Here is a 17,700-nt window from a genome sequence, read left to right as displayed (position 1 = left end):
AGCTTAAACATTAAAGTGGGTAAACTGCAAAAATATAAGAATTTCAGAAGGGGGCCAACACTTTTTCATGGCACTGTAGACTCATGCACACATACTATATACAAATGCTCACACATACACAGACGCACAAATACAGTAAACACATGTAAGCACACACACACATACATACCATACATGCTTGTAAAGTGCACACAAATGCACCTGCTTACACATGCACAGATATACAGTGGATATAAAAAGTCTACACACTCCTGTTTAAATGCCAGGTTTTTGTAATAATTATGTTTGCTAAAACACAATTGAAATCTCCCAAACACATGTGGGAAAATGTGTTATGGTCCGATGGAACCAAGGTTGAACGTTTTGGCCATAATTCAAAAAAAAAATATGTTTGGTGCAAACACAACAGTGCTCATCACCAAGAGAGCACCACACCTACAGTGAAGCATGATGTTGGCAGCATTATGCTTTGGGCTGTTTTTCTTCAGCTGGAACAAAAGTCTTAGTCAAGGTCGAGGGAATCGTGACCAAATAGCAGACAGTGTGAACACAAAACCTTCAGGAATCTGCAAGGAAACAAAAAAAAAAAAGCACAGCTGTACTTTATTTCGGGTTCATCATAGACACTTTCAATGTTGGCAGGTGTGTGCTGACTCCCTTTTAACATGAGCTTGGATGCAATTTTTTAATTCTGAACAGCACAGCCGCATCCCCAAATATAAGTGGGTGTGCACACTTAAAGCAAAGCAAAACTATTTTATTTATATAGCGCATTTCATACACAAGGTAACTCGATGTGCTTTACATGATTAAAAACATTTAAAAACAAAGAAAAAAACTGCTTATAAACATTTAAAACAAAGAGGAAAAAACTAAAAGTACAATTAAAATAGCATACAGTGCAAGAAATGTAATTTGAAACTAGAAATGCTTTAAAAAGAATGAGAAAAAATAAGTTTTTAACCTGGACTTCAAAACATTCACACTTGGGGTTGACGTCACTTCTGTGGGCAACTTCTTCCATTTGTGTGCAGCATAATAGCTAAATGCTGCTTCACCATGTTTGCTTTGGATTCTGTCCTCACCTTTTGACCCGAGTCTGTCAATCTCAGAGACCTACTGGGTTTATATTCCATTAGCATTCCTTTCATAAATTCAGAACCTAAACCATTTAGTGATTTATAGACCAGTAACAGAACTTTAAAATCTATTCTAAAGCGTACTGGGAGCCAGTGTAAAGACTTAAGAATTGGAGTGATATGCTCTGACCTCTTTGCTCTGGTCAGAACCCGAGCTGCAGCATTCTGAATGAGCTGCAGCTGTTTAATGCTCTTTTGGGGGAGTCCAGTCAGAAGACCATTACAATAGTCAAGTCTACTTGAGATAAAAGCATGGATGAGCTTCTCCTGGTCTGTTGGCACATGCAAGCCTTCACTCTGGATATGTTCTTCAGATGGTAGAAGGCAGTTTTAGTCATTGATTTAATATGGCTGTTGAAAGTCAGGTCGAAATCTATCAGTACACCTAGGTTTTGCACTTGGTCTTGGGATTTTCAAGAGTGTGACCCGAGGTATTTACTAACAGCAATCCTCTTTTCTTTATTGCCAAAAACATTTATCTCAGTTTTGTTGTGGTTTAATTGAAGAAGATTTTGGGTAATCCAGTTATTTATCTGTTTTAGACAGTGACACAACACCTCAATTGGACTATAGTCATCAGAATCAGAATCATCTTTATTTGCCAAAAAAACACACAAGGAATTTGTCTCCGGTAGTTGGAGCCGCTCTAGTACGACAACAGACAGTCAATTGACAGAGAACACTTTGGAGACATAAAGACATCGACAAAAACAGTCACTGAGCAATAAAGGGTTGCTAGTTATCTGGTAATGCCGGTACAAATTATTATTATTATTTTTATTTTTTGACCATTGCGCAAAAAGATGCAGAGTCCTCTAGCACTTAGAGCAGTTCGAATGACTTATATAGCAATCGTCCGGTGCAATGACCATTGTGCAAAGGGCGCTGAGACTTCAAGGAGTGTATGCGGTTTAAAGTGACGAGTAGTGCGATAATCTGGGACAATGTTGATTGTGCAAATGTTGCAGATACTCCTCAGTCACTGTGCAAATGGGGCAGATGCTATTCTGGAGACTCATCTGGAGATACTGCTCGATACGTATAACTATGTGTCATCTGCATAGCTATTATAGTCAAATTTAAAGTTCTGAAGAATTTGACCCAAGGGTAGCATATACAGGCTGAACAGGAGGGGTCCAAGAACTGACCCTTGAGGGACCCCATAGATCATTGCCATTTGATGAGATTGAACACATCCAATTGTGACAAAATAACTCCATTCCTCCAGGTAGGACATTTAAGGACTGTTCCATTTAGTCCTACCCATGTTTCCAACCTGTTCAGCAGTATATTATTATATTATTATTATTATTGCACTTGTTTCTTTGTACTTCCTTTCTCCAAAAGTATTTTCTTAATTGAGTTATACAGGGGCGGCACGGTGGAGGACTAGTTAGCACATCTGCCTCACAGTTCTGAGGACTGGGGTTCAAATCCCGGCCCCGCCTGTGTGGAGTTTGCATGTTCTCCCCGTGCCTGCGTGGGTTTTCTCCGGGCACTCCGGTTTCCTCCCACATCCCAAAAACATGCGTGGTAGGTTGATTGAAGACTCTAAATTGCCCTTAGGTGCGAATGTGTGCGCGAATGGTTTATATATAGACTTTATATATATGTATACACACACACACATACAGTATGCACCCATCTGCTCTCTGAAACACACACACATACCCTCTACAGATGTTTCTGCGTGGACTGTCTGGACATCCTGGTGGCCAGCGGGGCATCGAACAACGCGCGCTACCTGGACCCCTGGCGCTGCTACATGTGCCAGCCGCTGCTGACGTACGGCGTACTCAAGCGGCGGCACGATTGGAGCGTCAAACTGCAGGAGTTCTTTGCCAACGACAACGGACAGGAGTTTGTGAGTTGAATTTACTCTTATATTGTACACTGAAGGCGGCACGGTGGCCGACTGGTTAGAGCGTCAGCCTCACAGTTCTGAGGTGCGGGGCTCAATCCCCATCCCCGTCCCCGCCTGTGTGGAGTTTGCATGTTCTCCCCGTGCCTGCGTGGGTTTTCTCCGGACACTCCGGTTTCCTCCCACATCCCAAAAACATGCATTAATTGGAGACTCTAAATTGCCCATAGGCATGACTGTGAGTGCGAATGGTTGTTTGTTTCTATGTGCCCTGCGATTGGCTGGCAACCAGTTCAGGGTGTACCCCGCCTCCTGCCCGATGACAGCTGGGATAGGCTCCAGCACGCCCGCGACCCTAGTGAGGAGAAGCGGCTCAGATAATGGATGGATGGATTACACTGAATTGAAGGGGGGAAAAGTGGCAAAAATGGTTTAAGTCTTTACCTTCTGTTTAATGGGATGATTACTGTATGTTTTCATAAAGTACAATATTATAGGCCGGCACAGTGACCGACTGGTTAGCACATCTGCCTCGCAGTTCTGAGGACCGGGGTACAAATCCCGGCCCCGCCTGGGTGGCTTTTCTCCGGGTACTCCGGTTTCCTCCCACATCGCAAAAACATGCGTGGTAGGTTGATTGACGACTCTAAATTGGTGTGGATGTGAGTGCGAATGGTTGTTTGTTTGTATGTGCCCTGCGATTGGCTGGCGACGGATTCAGGGTGTACCCCGCGTCCCGCCCGAAGATAGCTGGGATAGGCTCCGGCAGCCCGCGACCCGCGTGAGGAGAAGCGGTAAAGAAAATGGATGGATGGATGGATGGATAATTGGCCCCGTAGCTGATCAAATGCGCAATAGATTTTACCATTCCGTGCTAGTTTCGTTACCATGGAAATATAAAGAGTTATTTTGGACTATGAAGCCTTTCTTTCGCTGTAACTTAATATTGTTGGATGGCCAGTTAAGATGTAGTTAAAAAAATAAATCCCCTCACCATCACCCTCACAAATGGTGTGAACAGATCCACAAGGGCTATTTTTTGGAAGGAGACTCCAAAACTGATTGATGGCATTTCCATTTTTTTTTAATGGAGAAAGATGATTTGAGACGAGTTTTTTTAAATTCGATGCAACACTGTACAATGGTGCCTTGAGATTCAAAATTCAAGAGTTAACAACACAAAAAAAATTCAAAAAAATACCAGCCAAGGGTGTTTAAAAGTATTTCAAGCGGTGGACAAGAGATCCCTTACGCCGGAGAATTAACAGAGATACGGGGCCAAACACTGTTCTGCAAAAGAAGTTAGCATTCACGCTAATGCAGTGTGGAGGTTTTCCAACAGCAAAGGCTTTAAATCGCATCACATTTTTAAAGAAGAACTGCAGGTTATGCGGAAGTGCAAATGTTGTTACTGTGTTTGTACGCAATACCGTACACATAGGCTACACCCGTAGTGTAAAAAATAGAAATCGCCAATCACCAGCAAATGAATTGTCGATATTGTTTCATTAAAGAGACAAATTACGATTATCAGCATTTGTCTGGAGCGTGTTGAGGCTTCAAAACAAAGAAGGATAAAGACCTCTTTGCATGCAAAGAGATGCCACCCCCCACGAGTCGACACGAGTCGCAGATAGGTCACCACCAAATGGCACAACCGATCACAGGCATAAAGGCACCGCAACTGTACTTACCAGCAAATACACAACCTGCCCATCATTCCAAAAATGTACAGGACAGTGGACCCCAGCATACTTGTGGTTTGGCAGCCGTGGATTCACCTATTCAATGTTTTTGTTTTATTTTTTCAAAAGCTTTTCCTTTTTCTTTTTTTTTTATCTTTCAAAAAAAAAAAAAAAAAAGAATTTTCTTTTGGGGCAAAACCAACCCCCAAAACGCCTATTGACAGTTTACCCCCTTAAGTCAAGATTTTTTGTGGTTTAACCAATGTGTCAATTATCCGGGTCCAGATTTTCGCTATTTGCGGTCCAGCCCAGTCGCTATCCCCCGAATAGCGGGGGTCCACTGTGATGGCAAAGATGACACCAATGTTCCACTTAACATCATAATGACAACAAATATGGAGCAGGATCTCATGTGAACTGGCTGACTATTTCCCCAGGAGAGCCCAAAGATTTATCCTGCAGTTCCAGCAGATCAGAGGCGAACAATACGAGTCCTCTCACTGTTTGACGGCATCGCCACTGGTAAGTGAAGGACAGGAGAGCGCTACAAAAAAAAAAAAAAAAAAAGCATCATCAGGTGTTCACATCAGTTGTGTGTTTGTTCTCGCAGGCTACCTGGTCCTGAGAGATCTGGGCTTTAAGGTGGACCAGTACGTGGCGTCCGAGGTGTGCGAGGATTCCATCTCTGTCGGTGTGGTCCGACACGAAGGAAAGATTCAATATGTCCACGACGTCCGGAACATCACCAGAAAAAACGTGAGGGCCAAAATGTTGACGGTGTCATTGTTTTATCATGCCGTGCTGGAACACCATGTTGGACTTCTTGAAAACTGTCCCGACATCATTTTGATATCCGCAGATTCAGGAATGGGGTCCGTTTGATCTGGTGATAGGAGGAAGTCCATGTAATGACCTCTCTATTGTCAACCCAGCCAGGAAAGGCCTCTTCGGTAAGACAACTAATATGAGGTGAATATTGTGCATTCGAGCTAAAGTGACCCGCCACGACTTGCAGGGATACGGACCGAGCCCTGCCGCAAATCGCGAAAATCTGTGTATAGTTGCCTTTTTCCTAAAAGGGGTTGCAATTGCCTATAGATGCCATAAAATGGTGGAAAAGCAGAGGATCATAAAAAGGGGGTTGTACTATGTCTCCACGGGCTGAGGGGTTCAGAGTTAGAGATCACATTCCTATTCCTGGTATTCCTATTGCATTGATTAACGTATTTGCTACAGTCTGTAACAACACAGACAACGAATAATCAGCAAAGCATTAATTCCATGCATCTAGCATGTACACAATCATGAACCCATGTTACATAGACGGATATATTCAGTTGTTAAATTAATCAACATAAACAAAGCACTTTCAGATGAAGCTCTTAGCTAGCATACTAACCTAAATGACATGCTAGCACGAACTGACGTGACAGCACACCAGGACAAACAAATATGCACACTAGAACTTTACTGAAAATCAAAGTCATTAAGCTCACCTTTTGGCGTTTACATACCCAGAAAATCTGCAAATGACATATTGTGTATATAAGGGCTTCACTTCCTTCTCAGGGCATTGAATCGATGGCAGTTGGACTCTTCTGGTCGTCTTAGAGGACGTTTCACCTCTCATCCGAGCAGGCTTCATCGGTTCATGCAACAAGACTTAGTTAGGACACACTAGCCTGAGCTGGCGTGAAAAAACTCAACCATTTATGCTCCAAGTTGGAGCCATAGATGGTACCATTCTCTTGGAATGCAAAACGACAGTCGTAAAGATGCCTCGCAGCGAGGCCAGCGTCCGTCGACAACTGTCATTAGGTGGAAACTCCCTCATTAATATTCCATTCAGTAGTAAAAAAGGCTGTGTTTTTTGTTTATTTGTTGGAGGCAGAGTTAACAATGAGCCCATCCGTGGTTTGGGGCGTGCCTCCAAATGCAGCATAAAAAGGTGAGCTTTTTTTCCACACCAACTCAGGCTGATCCGTCATAACTAAGCCTTGTTGCATGAACGGAAGAATTGCTCGGATGAGAGGCCAAACGTCTTCCGAGACAACCAGAACGGTTTGGTTGCGATCGATGCAATGCCCTGAGAATGAAGTGACCTTGATGAATGAGAAGATTCACAGCCATAAGGGGTTCACTGGACATAAAAATGAAATGTGGTGTCAATATCGGAATTCTCACTTATGTATCTGTGTGGATGAGTGGTGAGAGAGGATTGATTGTAAAGCACTTTAAGATGCATATCATTGTATGAAAAGTGCTCTACAAATAAAATTGGATTTGATTTGAATATGGCGTGTAGACGTGGCAGTGAGCTGGGTTCTCATGGCGGTTTGTCATTCCAGAAGGCACAGGGAGATTGTTCTTCGAATTTTACCGTCTGCTAAGCGAGGCCAAGCCGAAAGAAGGAGAGAACCGTCCATTCTTCTGGATGTTCGAGAACGTAGTCGCCATGGGTGTGAACGACAAGAGGGACATCTCGCGATATCTGGAGGTGAGAGCCTGGGTGGCCTCCTCATGTACATATTTCCACTGTTGGCAATGTCTTAAAATCAGCACAATTCACTGTTTAATCACCAATTTAGCCACCTGATTTTGATATGCAAAATGTACTTTTATTTTCAATCATCTGGTCAACGCAAATAAATAGTCAACACTTTCATTAAAACAAAGTAACAAGCTTTTGTGTTGACCGCTTAAGGATCTTTGCTCATCTTTACAGCAAAGAAAGCCAAAGACTTAATTGCGTGCAAATAGACACCACTTTTCACTAGGAAACAGACATACAGTAATACCAATCACTCTAAAAATATTACCATCGCCACCAAACAAAAAGCAGATTAACACTTATTGTCAGCAAATAGACTCTGCATGTTCCCATGTGATGGAAGTCACGCTTGACCAGGATATAGACATCATACATCCATACATACAGTACGTTACAAACATTTTCAACACTTATTTCAGAAGGCAAAATTATTCTCTTACTGTGAAGAGGCGGCACCTATCACTCAAAAATATACGCCAGGAATTGGATGCCACCATCACCACCAAGTAGACAACACCATCAGACACATACCAATACAAATCATGACCGCACCCACCAATAAGACAACACCCATTGTAGCAAAGAAACACCACCTGTCACCAGGTAATATATCCAACCATCACCAGAAAAATGCCACCACTGGTCACTAGCACATAAACACCTCTCCTCTTCATACCAGCAAATACACTGCACCTGTCACCAGGCAATTGACACCACTATCACCAGCAAATAGACACCAACCCTTACCAACACACTACACATCACCAGGAACTATACCCTACCGCCAGCATTTGTGTAGTTAAAGTAAGGCTCATCATTGTTTTTCACTCTTTGGTCACCTGGAGACGTTTGTTAGAATCTTAATGTGTGCGTTTGTTGCAGTGTAACCCCGTGATGATTGACGCCATTGAGGTCTCTGCAGCCCACCGGGCTCGGTACTTTTGGGGGAACTTGCCGGGTATGAACAGGTGCGTAGCAAGGTTCCAAACACATCCCCTGTGAGCCAAATAAATATATTGTAATAATAATCACAATAACATGAGGGCGTTCCATTCCAGACCTCTGTGTGCTTCTGGGATGGACAAGCTGGAGCTGCAGGACTGTCTAGAACACGGTCGAGTTGCAAAGGTGCGTGAAGCGAGCAGATGTGGACAGTTTGAAAAAAAATAGACACATAACCTCGTCGTCTTTTTCAGTTCGGGAAGGTGCGCACCATCACCACGCGCTCCAACTCCATCAAACAGGGGAAGGACCAACACTTCCCAGTCTTGATGAACGGAAAGGAGGACATCTTATGGTGCACTGAGCTAGAGAGGTAAACACAGCCACACACACACACATACACACACACTATTAGATGGCAGTTGCATCAACTCTTGCCCACCTGTGGTTTGATGTTTGCATCCTAATCTTTACAGCCCTCGCACCTTCAGGCAGGCCCCATTTAAGTTTCTAACCATGACAAAAACTCTTTCAGGATCTTCGGCTTCCCAGTCCACTACACTGACGTGTCCAACATGGGTCGAGGTGCTCGGCAGAAACTTCTGGGCCGGTCCTGGAGCGTCCCTGTTATCAGGCATCTTTTCGCACCCCTTAAAGACTTCTTTGCCTGCGATTAGGCAGCGTTCCTCACCTCAGCACGCAGACCACACGTCACCAGCATCACCGTCGTTATCAAATCGAGGGCAGAACCAGCAAACAGATACCAACTCTCACAAGGAAATACACATAACCCGTTACCAGCAAGAGACCCCACCGTCACCAGTCAATTGACATCACTTGTCACGAACAGATCACTTTGTACCAGCAAATAGATGTCCCTGTCTCCAGGCAATAGACACCACTCTAGACAAGCACTTAGACACCACCATCACCGGCAAATAGACACCACCTTTCGCAAGCAAACATCTAATACCAATCACAGCACATAGACACCACCAGGAAATAGACACAACACATCAGTCGCTAATAGATAGTGGCTATCACCAGTGCATTGTGGTCACCCATCACCATGATTAAGAGAACTTGTGACTAGGAATTAGACACCACCTTCACCAGCAAACAAATACTACCAGTAACAGCACATTGATACCAATAGACACCACACAGCAAACAGTGCTTATCACCAGCATGTAGTCACCACCCATTACCAGCAAATTGACCCCACGTTACTAGACAATAAATGCTACTCATCACCAGCAAATAGAAAGCACGTCCCTCTCACCAGGAATTTCATTTGTCACCAGCAAACACACAAAGTCATCAACAAATACCATGTCACCAAGAAATCGAGGACACACATGTCAAACAGGCACCACCTATTACAGCACATCGACGTTAATCACCAGCAAATAGACACTGACAATTACCCAAAAGTAGACGCAACTTTAAACATGCAAATACTATTTCGATGTCCTTTTTAGCCTGGAGGGACTGGTGTTGACATTGTTCCCTTTTCGTTGGACAGTATGTCTTTTTTTAAGTTTTTATCGTTGATAGTAGGAATATGGAGTTTTTTTTTGTTTTTTGTTTTTTTTTGCAAAAGAACTCTGTAGGAAGCACTGATTGTAACGGATGGTAGTGGACTCAAGGCTAGTCATCATTTCATTACCATTTTAACCGTTCCTTTTGATACATTTTTGTTCTCTTTGCTTAGATTGTCTTGACTGTAGAAGAGTTGACAGATGGACGTCTTTTATTTTTTGGTATTATTATCATGTTAAACATTCGCGTGTCTCCCGGAAAGTTCCTGACGTTACAACAGTACTTGAAATAAGCCACTGCAAACAAAAATATGAACAAAAACATTGGGTGAATTTTGGTCTGTTATCTCGCCTTCTCGAGCAGTCCTGACTGTTAGGGAAGTAATTATCTTGAAGCGAATATCCGTTTACTGTAACATGCAGTATTTTGTGCCGAGCACTGACAACTTTAATGTTGTCTGTGCTTAAACTTATATTACTTGTAGTACTACTGTCGTATTTCCAAGTATCATAACCGAAAGATGTTTTTTTTTTTTTTTTTTGTGGCTTTCACCAAAACCAAACATACCTTACCTCAAATAAAAGCTCGTATTTCTATTATGTTTAGTCACTGGAACGTGTGGCTCGTTGTTTTCACAATGAAAACACACAATTGTTCTTTTAAATGTGTGTTTGTGTTGTTTTCTCATGCCTTTAAGGGACCAAAAGAACTGTTTACATGTTTCACTCATAAAAATGTTACTTTTGTAAGTTTTTACTTGCTCGTTTTGAATGTGTTCCTTAAATACAAACACCACTTTTAGACCATATTAATCCGTAGCGGTATCATCATAGCTTGTAGATGTTCTAATCGTTAAACACAATTTCACAAGTTCTAAACAAGTTCTTACCATATTTTTGTACTTTTTTTCATATATGTATACTTCATTACAACTGTTAGTGGAAAAGCACTGTTTGTGTATTTAGTTTTTTTTCTTCAGTAGAGTTTGTACTCAATAAAAGGCAGCTTTAGCTGATTCAAAATAGCCTCTTGTCCTGTGCTCATCAACACAAATCCTGCTCTCTGTGCCACTTATCCTCCTTAAAATCACAGGTGGGATGGGGACTTGCAGATATGAATATGTAGATACGATGGCCGTTTTGAGCCGCGTGCCTACGGCGATGCTAAGCTAGGAGGGTCAATGTCGTCAGCACATCCCATGTGTGAGGATGGCAAGTAAACCAAAAAACCAAGGATGCCGGCACATTATGCCGCATACGGTTGCACTATCACAACAATGGAACTGTTAAAAATATTTTTGTGGCGTAGTTCCACTCTTACAGTTGCTAGTGCCGTTATAGCAATATTAATTTGAATACTGTAAGTATAAATCATTTGGAATTGCCTGGATTTCTGGATAAATTGGTCATAAAATGTGATCTGATCTTAATGTGCTCTTCTAACTCACAACAGTATTATATTTTTATTATTATTATGATTGGACACATCATGTAAACATTCAAAGTGCAAGGTGGAAAAGCAATGTGAACTCTATGGAATCAGGAGTCCAACCTGCAATTTCATCAATGTGATAGGATTTGAGGTTTTGGTTAAGGTTTCCTGTCCGATAAAAAAACATGACAGTAGTGTTGTTGGTTGAACAGAAAACTTAGCATAAGACCTAAATATAAAAAAATGTTGACTTGCCAGAAGCCGAAAAGGGCTACAAAATATCTCTAAAAAGCCTTGATGTTCATCAGTTCATGGCAAGACAGATACAGTGGGAGGAAAAAGTGTGTGAACCCTTTGACATTTCTTACATTTGTGAATAGATGAGTCACAAAATGTCATCTGGTCATCTAAATCACAAGAAAAAACAAACAGTGTCTGCTTAAACTAATACCACACAAATAACTGTACTTTCATATTTTTATAGCGCATAACAAACATTCACAGCAAAGGGAGGAAATGTAAGTGAAGCCTTTGATTTAATAACTGGTTGACCCTTGACCCTTTGGCAGCAATAACCTCAACGCAATGTTTCATGTAGTTGCAGATCAGATATGCTCTTTAGCAAACTCCAAACGTGCAGCAAAGGCTTCCTCCTTCGTGTTCTCCCTTGAAGCCCATTGTTCTTTAATGTTTGACGGATGGTACTTTTGTCAACAGAGATGTTGGCACGTGCCAGTGATTTCAGCTTTCAGTGATTTCAGTCTTCAGATGACACCCGAGGGTGTTTTTTTTCCTTATTGAGCAGTCTGTGCTGTGCTTTTGCAATCATCTTTACAAGACAGCCACTCCTCGGAAAAAGAAGCAATAGTGCTGAACTTTCTCCATTTATAGACAATTTGTCTAACCGTGAACTGATAAACATCAAGACTTTTGGAGATACTTTTGTAACCTTTTCCAGCTTTATACAAGTCAATAATTCTTAATTGTAAGGTCTTCTGGCAGCTCTTTAGAGCCAGACCTGTTACACACCAGGCAATTCTTTCTGACAAGAAACAATTCTAACACGGTGTGTTTTCTAGTGGCCAGAGCAGTTTTAAGCCTCACCACATTGATTGGACTCCAGGTCGACCCACACCTGACTCTGATATATCAGACCACATTTTATGACCATTCCATACAGACATTTAAGACATTCCAAATGGTTCACATCAGCAGGAGCACAGCGCAGCATGCTCAGTGAGGTGAAAAAAAATTCTAGCGTGTCGGGCTGTCAGCAAAAGACAGAAATTTGGAGAACTGACAATTGAAGCTTAACAGAGGATGACTGATTCATCTGGACAAAGGACAGGAGTAAATCAACAAAAGAATGGCTTCAACATAAGAAGATTTGTCTTGTCTAGTAGCGGTGCCCCTCCTGGAAGCTGTCACCTTATCGTGGTGGAGGGGTTTGTGTGTCCCAATGATCCTAGGAGCTAAGTTGTCTGGGGCTTCACGCCCCTGGTAGGGTCACCCGTGGCAAACAGGTCCAAGGTGAGGGACCAGACCCAGGGTCGCAGTTTGATGATGGACTTTGTGGTTGTGTCATCTGACTTGCGGCCGGATGTTTTGGACACTCGGGTGAAGAGAGGGGCGGATCTGTCAACTGATCACCACCTAGTGGGGGTAGATGCCGGTCCGACCTGGCAGGCCCAAACGTATTTTGAGGTTCTGCTGGGAACGTCTGGCAGAATCCCCTGTCAGAAGGAGTTTCAACTCCCACCTCCGACAGAACTTTGCTCAGAACTCGGACATGGGAGGAATTTGGTCAGGCCATGGAGAAAGACTTCGAGAGGGCTTCGAGGAAATTCTGGTCCACCATCCGGCGGACCTCGACTCGGGACGTTGTGAGTCGGTGGAGAGAATACTTCGAAGACCTCCTCAATTCCACCGTCACGCCTTCCCATGAGGAAGCAGAGTCTGGGTTCTCTGAGGCGGGCTCTACTATCTCTGGGGTTGAGGTCACCGAGGTGGTTAAAAAGCTCCTCGGTGGCAAGGCCCCGGGGGTGGATGAGATTTTCCCGGAGTTCCTAAAGGCTCTGGATGTTGTCGGGCTGTCCTGGTTGACACGCCTCTGCAACATCGCGTGGACATCGGGCACACTGACATTGACAGAACGGGGTGGTGATGTGGTGATGCCCCTTTTTAAGAAGGGGGACCGGAGGGTGTGTTCCAACTACAGGGGGATCACACTCCTCAGCCTCCCTGGTAAGGTCTACTCAGGGGTGGTGGAGAGGAGGGTCCGTCGGGAAGTCGAATCTCAGATTCAGGAGGAGCAGTGTGGTTTCCGTCCTGGCCGTGGAATAGTGGACCAGCTCTATACCCTCGGCAGGTCCCCGAGGGTGCATGGGAGTTCTCCCAACCAGTCTACATGTGTTTTGTGGACTTGGAGCAGGGGTTCGATCGTGTCCCTCGGGGAGTCCTGTGGGGTGTGCTTCGGAAGTATGAGGTACTGAACTTCCGTTGGCTTCATCAAGCCGTGATCTCCAACTCTCACTGGAGCGGTTTGCAGCCGATTGTGAAGAATCAGCACCTCCAAATCTGCGTCTGTGGTCCTCAACCGGAAATGGGTGGCGTGCCCTCTCCTGGGTCGGGGATGAGATCCTGCCTCAAGTGGAGGAGTTCAAGTATCTTGGGGTCTTGTTCACGAGTGGGAGAAGAATTGAACGGGAGATCGACAGGCGGACCGGTGCAGCGTCTGCAGTGATGCGGACTTTGTATCGGTCCGTTGTGGTGAAGAAGGAGCTAAGCCGAAAGGTGAAGCTCTCAATTTATCGGTTGATCTATGTTCCTTCCCTCACCTATGGTCACAAGCTGTGGGTCATGACCGAAAGAACAAGATCCCGGATGCAAGCGGCTGAAATAAGTTTCCTCCGCAGGGTTTCCGGGCTCTCCGTTAGAGATAGGGTGAGAAGCTCGGTCATCCCCCTCATCTGGCTCCTCTCAATGTGGAATATTACTTCTATTAGTTTTAGACAACCTTCACAGGCTTTATTGTTATCAGTTTATCAGTTTATTTTTGAAAGGGGACAATGCAATTTCATAAAACACATGAAGTACACATGGTTAAAAAAGCCAGAATTAGCCAGAAGGCTAGTTTTCATCTGTAGTTCCCTGGCCATGATGTAAAAAAGCAGTAAAATACATCTACAAGACAATATAATACAGGATACATAATCAAACTATACTATTAAGAGAGAATAAAACCATAATTTTTTTGATCATAACAAAAAGACAACATAACATACTTGTCTTTTAGTGTTGGCAGCTATAGGTGTTAACTAGCCACATTTTCTGTTTTTTTGTGAAGGCCTTGTATGTTGTAAGCAGTTTAACCTCCTCAGGTACTGTGTTCCACTCACCAGCGCTCCTCACTGACCAGGCTGACTTACTGAAAGTGCTCCTGCGCAGAGGAATGAGACAGTCACCTCTGACAGAGCCTCGAGTGACACGCTCAGAGCTGTTTCTTTGGCTGATGAACTCAGCCAGAGGAGCTGGGGCCAAATCATGCAGTACTTTATAAATCAAATTTAAATCTGCAAATATGTGAAGACGGTCCCAGTTTAAAAGACTGTATTTTTTTAAAATTGCACAGTGATGATAGTGCCTTGGTTTTTTATCCATCACTTTAATTACTTGTTTGTACAAAACTTCCAATGGTTTTTTTGCATTCTGACCAGCCTGGGACCAACTGGTTATGCAATAGTTAAAGTGACTAAGAATCATCGAATGCAGGTAAATTTTTGCAGCTTCAGTTGACATTTCATTGCGAATTGCACGAAAATTTGCGAGGTTTAATTTGATATTTTTACACAATTTGTCAATATGGGCTTTAAAGGAAAGCTGTGAATCTATTATTAACCCAAGATATTTGTATTTGCATTTTTTCTCCATTAACAAGTATGTCGGGGTCAGGTGATACTCTATTTGTTTTAGTGAAATACATGCCTACAGTTTTAGAAACGTTTAGCTGTAGACAGCACTCCTGCAACCAAGTTGTGACACAGGACATTGTATTAGTGAGTTTAGCAGCAACAGTATCTTTGGAGCGACCATGAACAAAGAAAACTGTGTCGTCTGCATACATTACGCACTCTGCTTCAGAGCAAACAGTGGGCAAATCGTTGATATAAAGACTAAATAAAAGGGGGCCCAATATTGATCCCTGAGGGACTCCAGAGGTTAGCCTAAGAGACTCTGATCTGCAGTTGTTAACTGATACAGATTGTGTTCGGTCATGCAGATATGATTCAATCCAGCTCACAGCTTTGCGAGAGAAGTTAAATTTTGAGAGCTTGGTAAGAAGAACAGAGTGATTTACTGTATCAAAAGCTTTCCTGAGGTCCAAGAACACCGCCCCTACAACTCCACCCTTGTCGAGAGATTTTATTTTCTCAATGAAGAGGCATGTAGCCATTTCAGTGGAATGCTTGGATCTGAAACCAAACTGCATGGCGTGGAGAGAGGGGGAGCTGCTGATTAAATAATGGACAATCTGCTCTGACACCCATTTTTCTGCAACTTTGGAAATGGCCGGAAGAATGCTTATAGGTCGGTAGTTATTCAGAGAAGTTGAGTCACCGGATTTAAAGACAGGGGTAACAATAGCAGATTTCCAGGCCTTTGGAAAGTGACCAGATGAAATTGAAAGATTAATGATTGAGGCAATAGGAGGAGCAAGAGTTGAACCTAGATCTTTGAGCATGCTCGTGTCCATTCCAAAAACATCCTTTGCCTTAGATGGTTTGAGTGAATGAATTAAATCGATAGCTTTGGTCTCAGTAATATTATATGTTGTGACTACGAGCTCTCTCCCGGTCATACTGTGCGTACTAAATGTTCCTAGCTATGTTGTGACGCCTAGATGCTATTCGGTAAAGATAAGTTGAGTGCAGCTGGACAAAGATAGTTTTTTTTTTTTTTCTCTGTCTCTCTCACTTCGATATAACAAAGTTTTTTTTTTGTCTGGGCTTCAGTAAGGGGTGACAACTCGTAAGACTTGTACCTTTTCTTCTCTTTGCAAAGACTTTTGTTTCTTTCTTTTTTGTAATAGAAACCCACAAAGACAAGATTGCTTCTTTACTTATTCTGTCAGAAAAAGATTTACCAAAACAGTTAGTGTCAGAGGTGGGATTAGGATTGATCGCCGATCCAGAGGACCCCGGGAGTGATTGATCGAGTTCTGCCTCCACCCAAAGAATTCAGAACGGGGGGACTGCCGGGGCTCTGGGTCTCGGCTATCACATCAGGATCCAAACGGACCTGTTGTCCTCCAAACAAAGAATTACGGTAAAGAAAGAGCATTTCATAAGGTGTACTGTATTTGCAACAATCTTGCCTTTGTAATAAGTGGTATTTGTAATTGCTCTCCCCACATTCCATTGGTAGAGTCTAGATAAGGTCTAGGTTAAAGAGTCGAGTTCAAGTCCAGGTTAAAGAGTCTAGTTAAGGTCTAGGTTAAAGTGTCGAGTTAAAATCGAGGTTAAAGAGTCTAGTTAAGGTCTAGGTTAAAGAGTCTAGTTAAAGTCCAGGTTAAAGAGTCTAGTTAAGGTCTAGGTTAAAGAGTCTAGTTAAAGTCCAGGTTAAAGAGTCTAGTTAAGGTCTAGGTTAAAGAGTCGAGTTAAAGTCCAGTTTAAAGAGTCTTGTTAAGGTCTAGGTTAAAGTGTCGAGTTAAAGTCCAGGTTAAAGAGTCTAGTTAAGGTCTAGGTTAAAGAGTCTAGTTAAAGTCCAGGTTAAAGAGTCTAGTTAAGGTCTAGGTTAAAGAGTCGAGTTAAAGTCCAGTTTAAAGAGTCTTGTTAAGGTCTAGCTTAAAGTGTCGAGTTAAAATCGAGGTTAAAGAGTCTAGTTAAGGTCTAGGTTAAAGAGTCTAGTTAAAGTCTAGTTAAAGTCTAGGTTAAAGAGTCTAGTTAAAGTCCAGGTTAAAGAGTCTACTTATGGCCTAGGTTAAAGAGTCTAGTTAAAATCGAGGTTAAAGAGTCTAGTTAAAATCGAGGTTAAAGAGTCTAGTTAAGGTCTAGGTTAGCTCTCCCGGTTTAAGTTCAGGGGTAAGGGGTTAGGTCCCCAACAATTTCGAAGACATTCGAATATTGTAAAAAAGAGAAGCGCTTCTAACGGGTATTGGAAAATGGAAAGTGGGAAGAGCAAAGAAAAAAGAGTACGGCAGAATTACCAGTGTACACGTCACCTATTATGTTTCGTATGAGAGAAGAATATGGAGAGAAATCTGTGGAATGCGTGGGGATGCTGATAAATGAATGTGGTTTCTCAACAACAGGGAGCTTATGTACAACAACTAAAAAAAAAAATAAAATAAAATAAAAAAGACAGTTGGTTGAAAAGAATTAGTCAAGGATTTGGAACTTTTAGATAAAACTGTCAAATGTCTGGAAATGTGGTTGACTGTTAGATTTAGATGCGAACAGGGACAGAAACTTTCTGACAAAACTATGTGTAGGGCAAGTTACTGATAACTGTGTATCGCTCGGTGTCTGATCCGGGGAGAATGTCAGGTTG

At 42.7% G+C, this 17,700-nt stretch overlaps 1 protein-coding gene across 1 annotated transcript in view; it reads left to right on the top strand.

Annotated features, from left to right (window-relative positions):
• The window catches only part of LOC133482190 (DNA (cytosine-5)-methyltransferase 3B-like), a 31,676-nt gene extending 20,932 nt beyond the window's left edge, over positions 1–10,744 (top strand). Inside the window, exons 14-22 of the mRNA XM_061782059.1 lie at positions 2,820–3,003; positions 5,123–5,207; positions 5,296–5,441; positions 5,545–5,635; positions 7,034–7,182; positions 8,119–8,204; positions 8,295–8,364; positions 8,433–8,551; positions 8,714–10,744. Coding sequence (XP_061638043.1) covers positions 2,820–3,003; positions 5,123–5,207; positions 5,296–5,441; positions 5,545–5,635; positions 7,034–7,182; positions 8,119–8,204; positions 8,295–8,364; positions 8,433–8,551; positions 8,714–8,855 — 1,072 coding nt within the window. The 3' untranslated portion in view covers positions 8,856–10,744. The remainder of the gene's footprint in view (positions 1–2,819; positions 3,004–5,122; positions 5,208–5,295; positions 5,442–5,544; positions 5,636–7,033; positions 7,183–8,118; positions 8,205–8,294; positions 8,365–8,432; positions 8,552–8,713) is intronic.
• Positions 10,745–17,700: the final 6,956 nt, after the last annotated feature.

Source organism: Phyllopteryx taeniolatus, chromosome 1 (assembly GCF_024500385.1).
Source record: "Phyllopteryx taeniolatus isolate TA_2022b chromosome 1, UOR_Ptae_1.2, whole genome shotgun sequence".
Taxonomy (NCBI): domain Eukaryota; kingdom Metazoa; phylum Chordata; class Actinopteri; order Syngnathiformes; family Syngnathidae; genus Phyllopteryx; species Phyllopteryx taeniolatus.
This window is presented reverse-complemented; position numbering and strand designations above follow the sequence as displayed.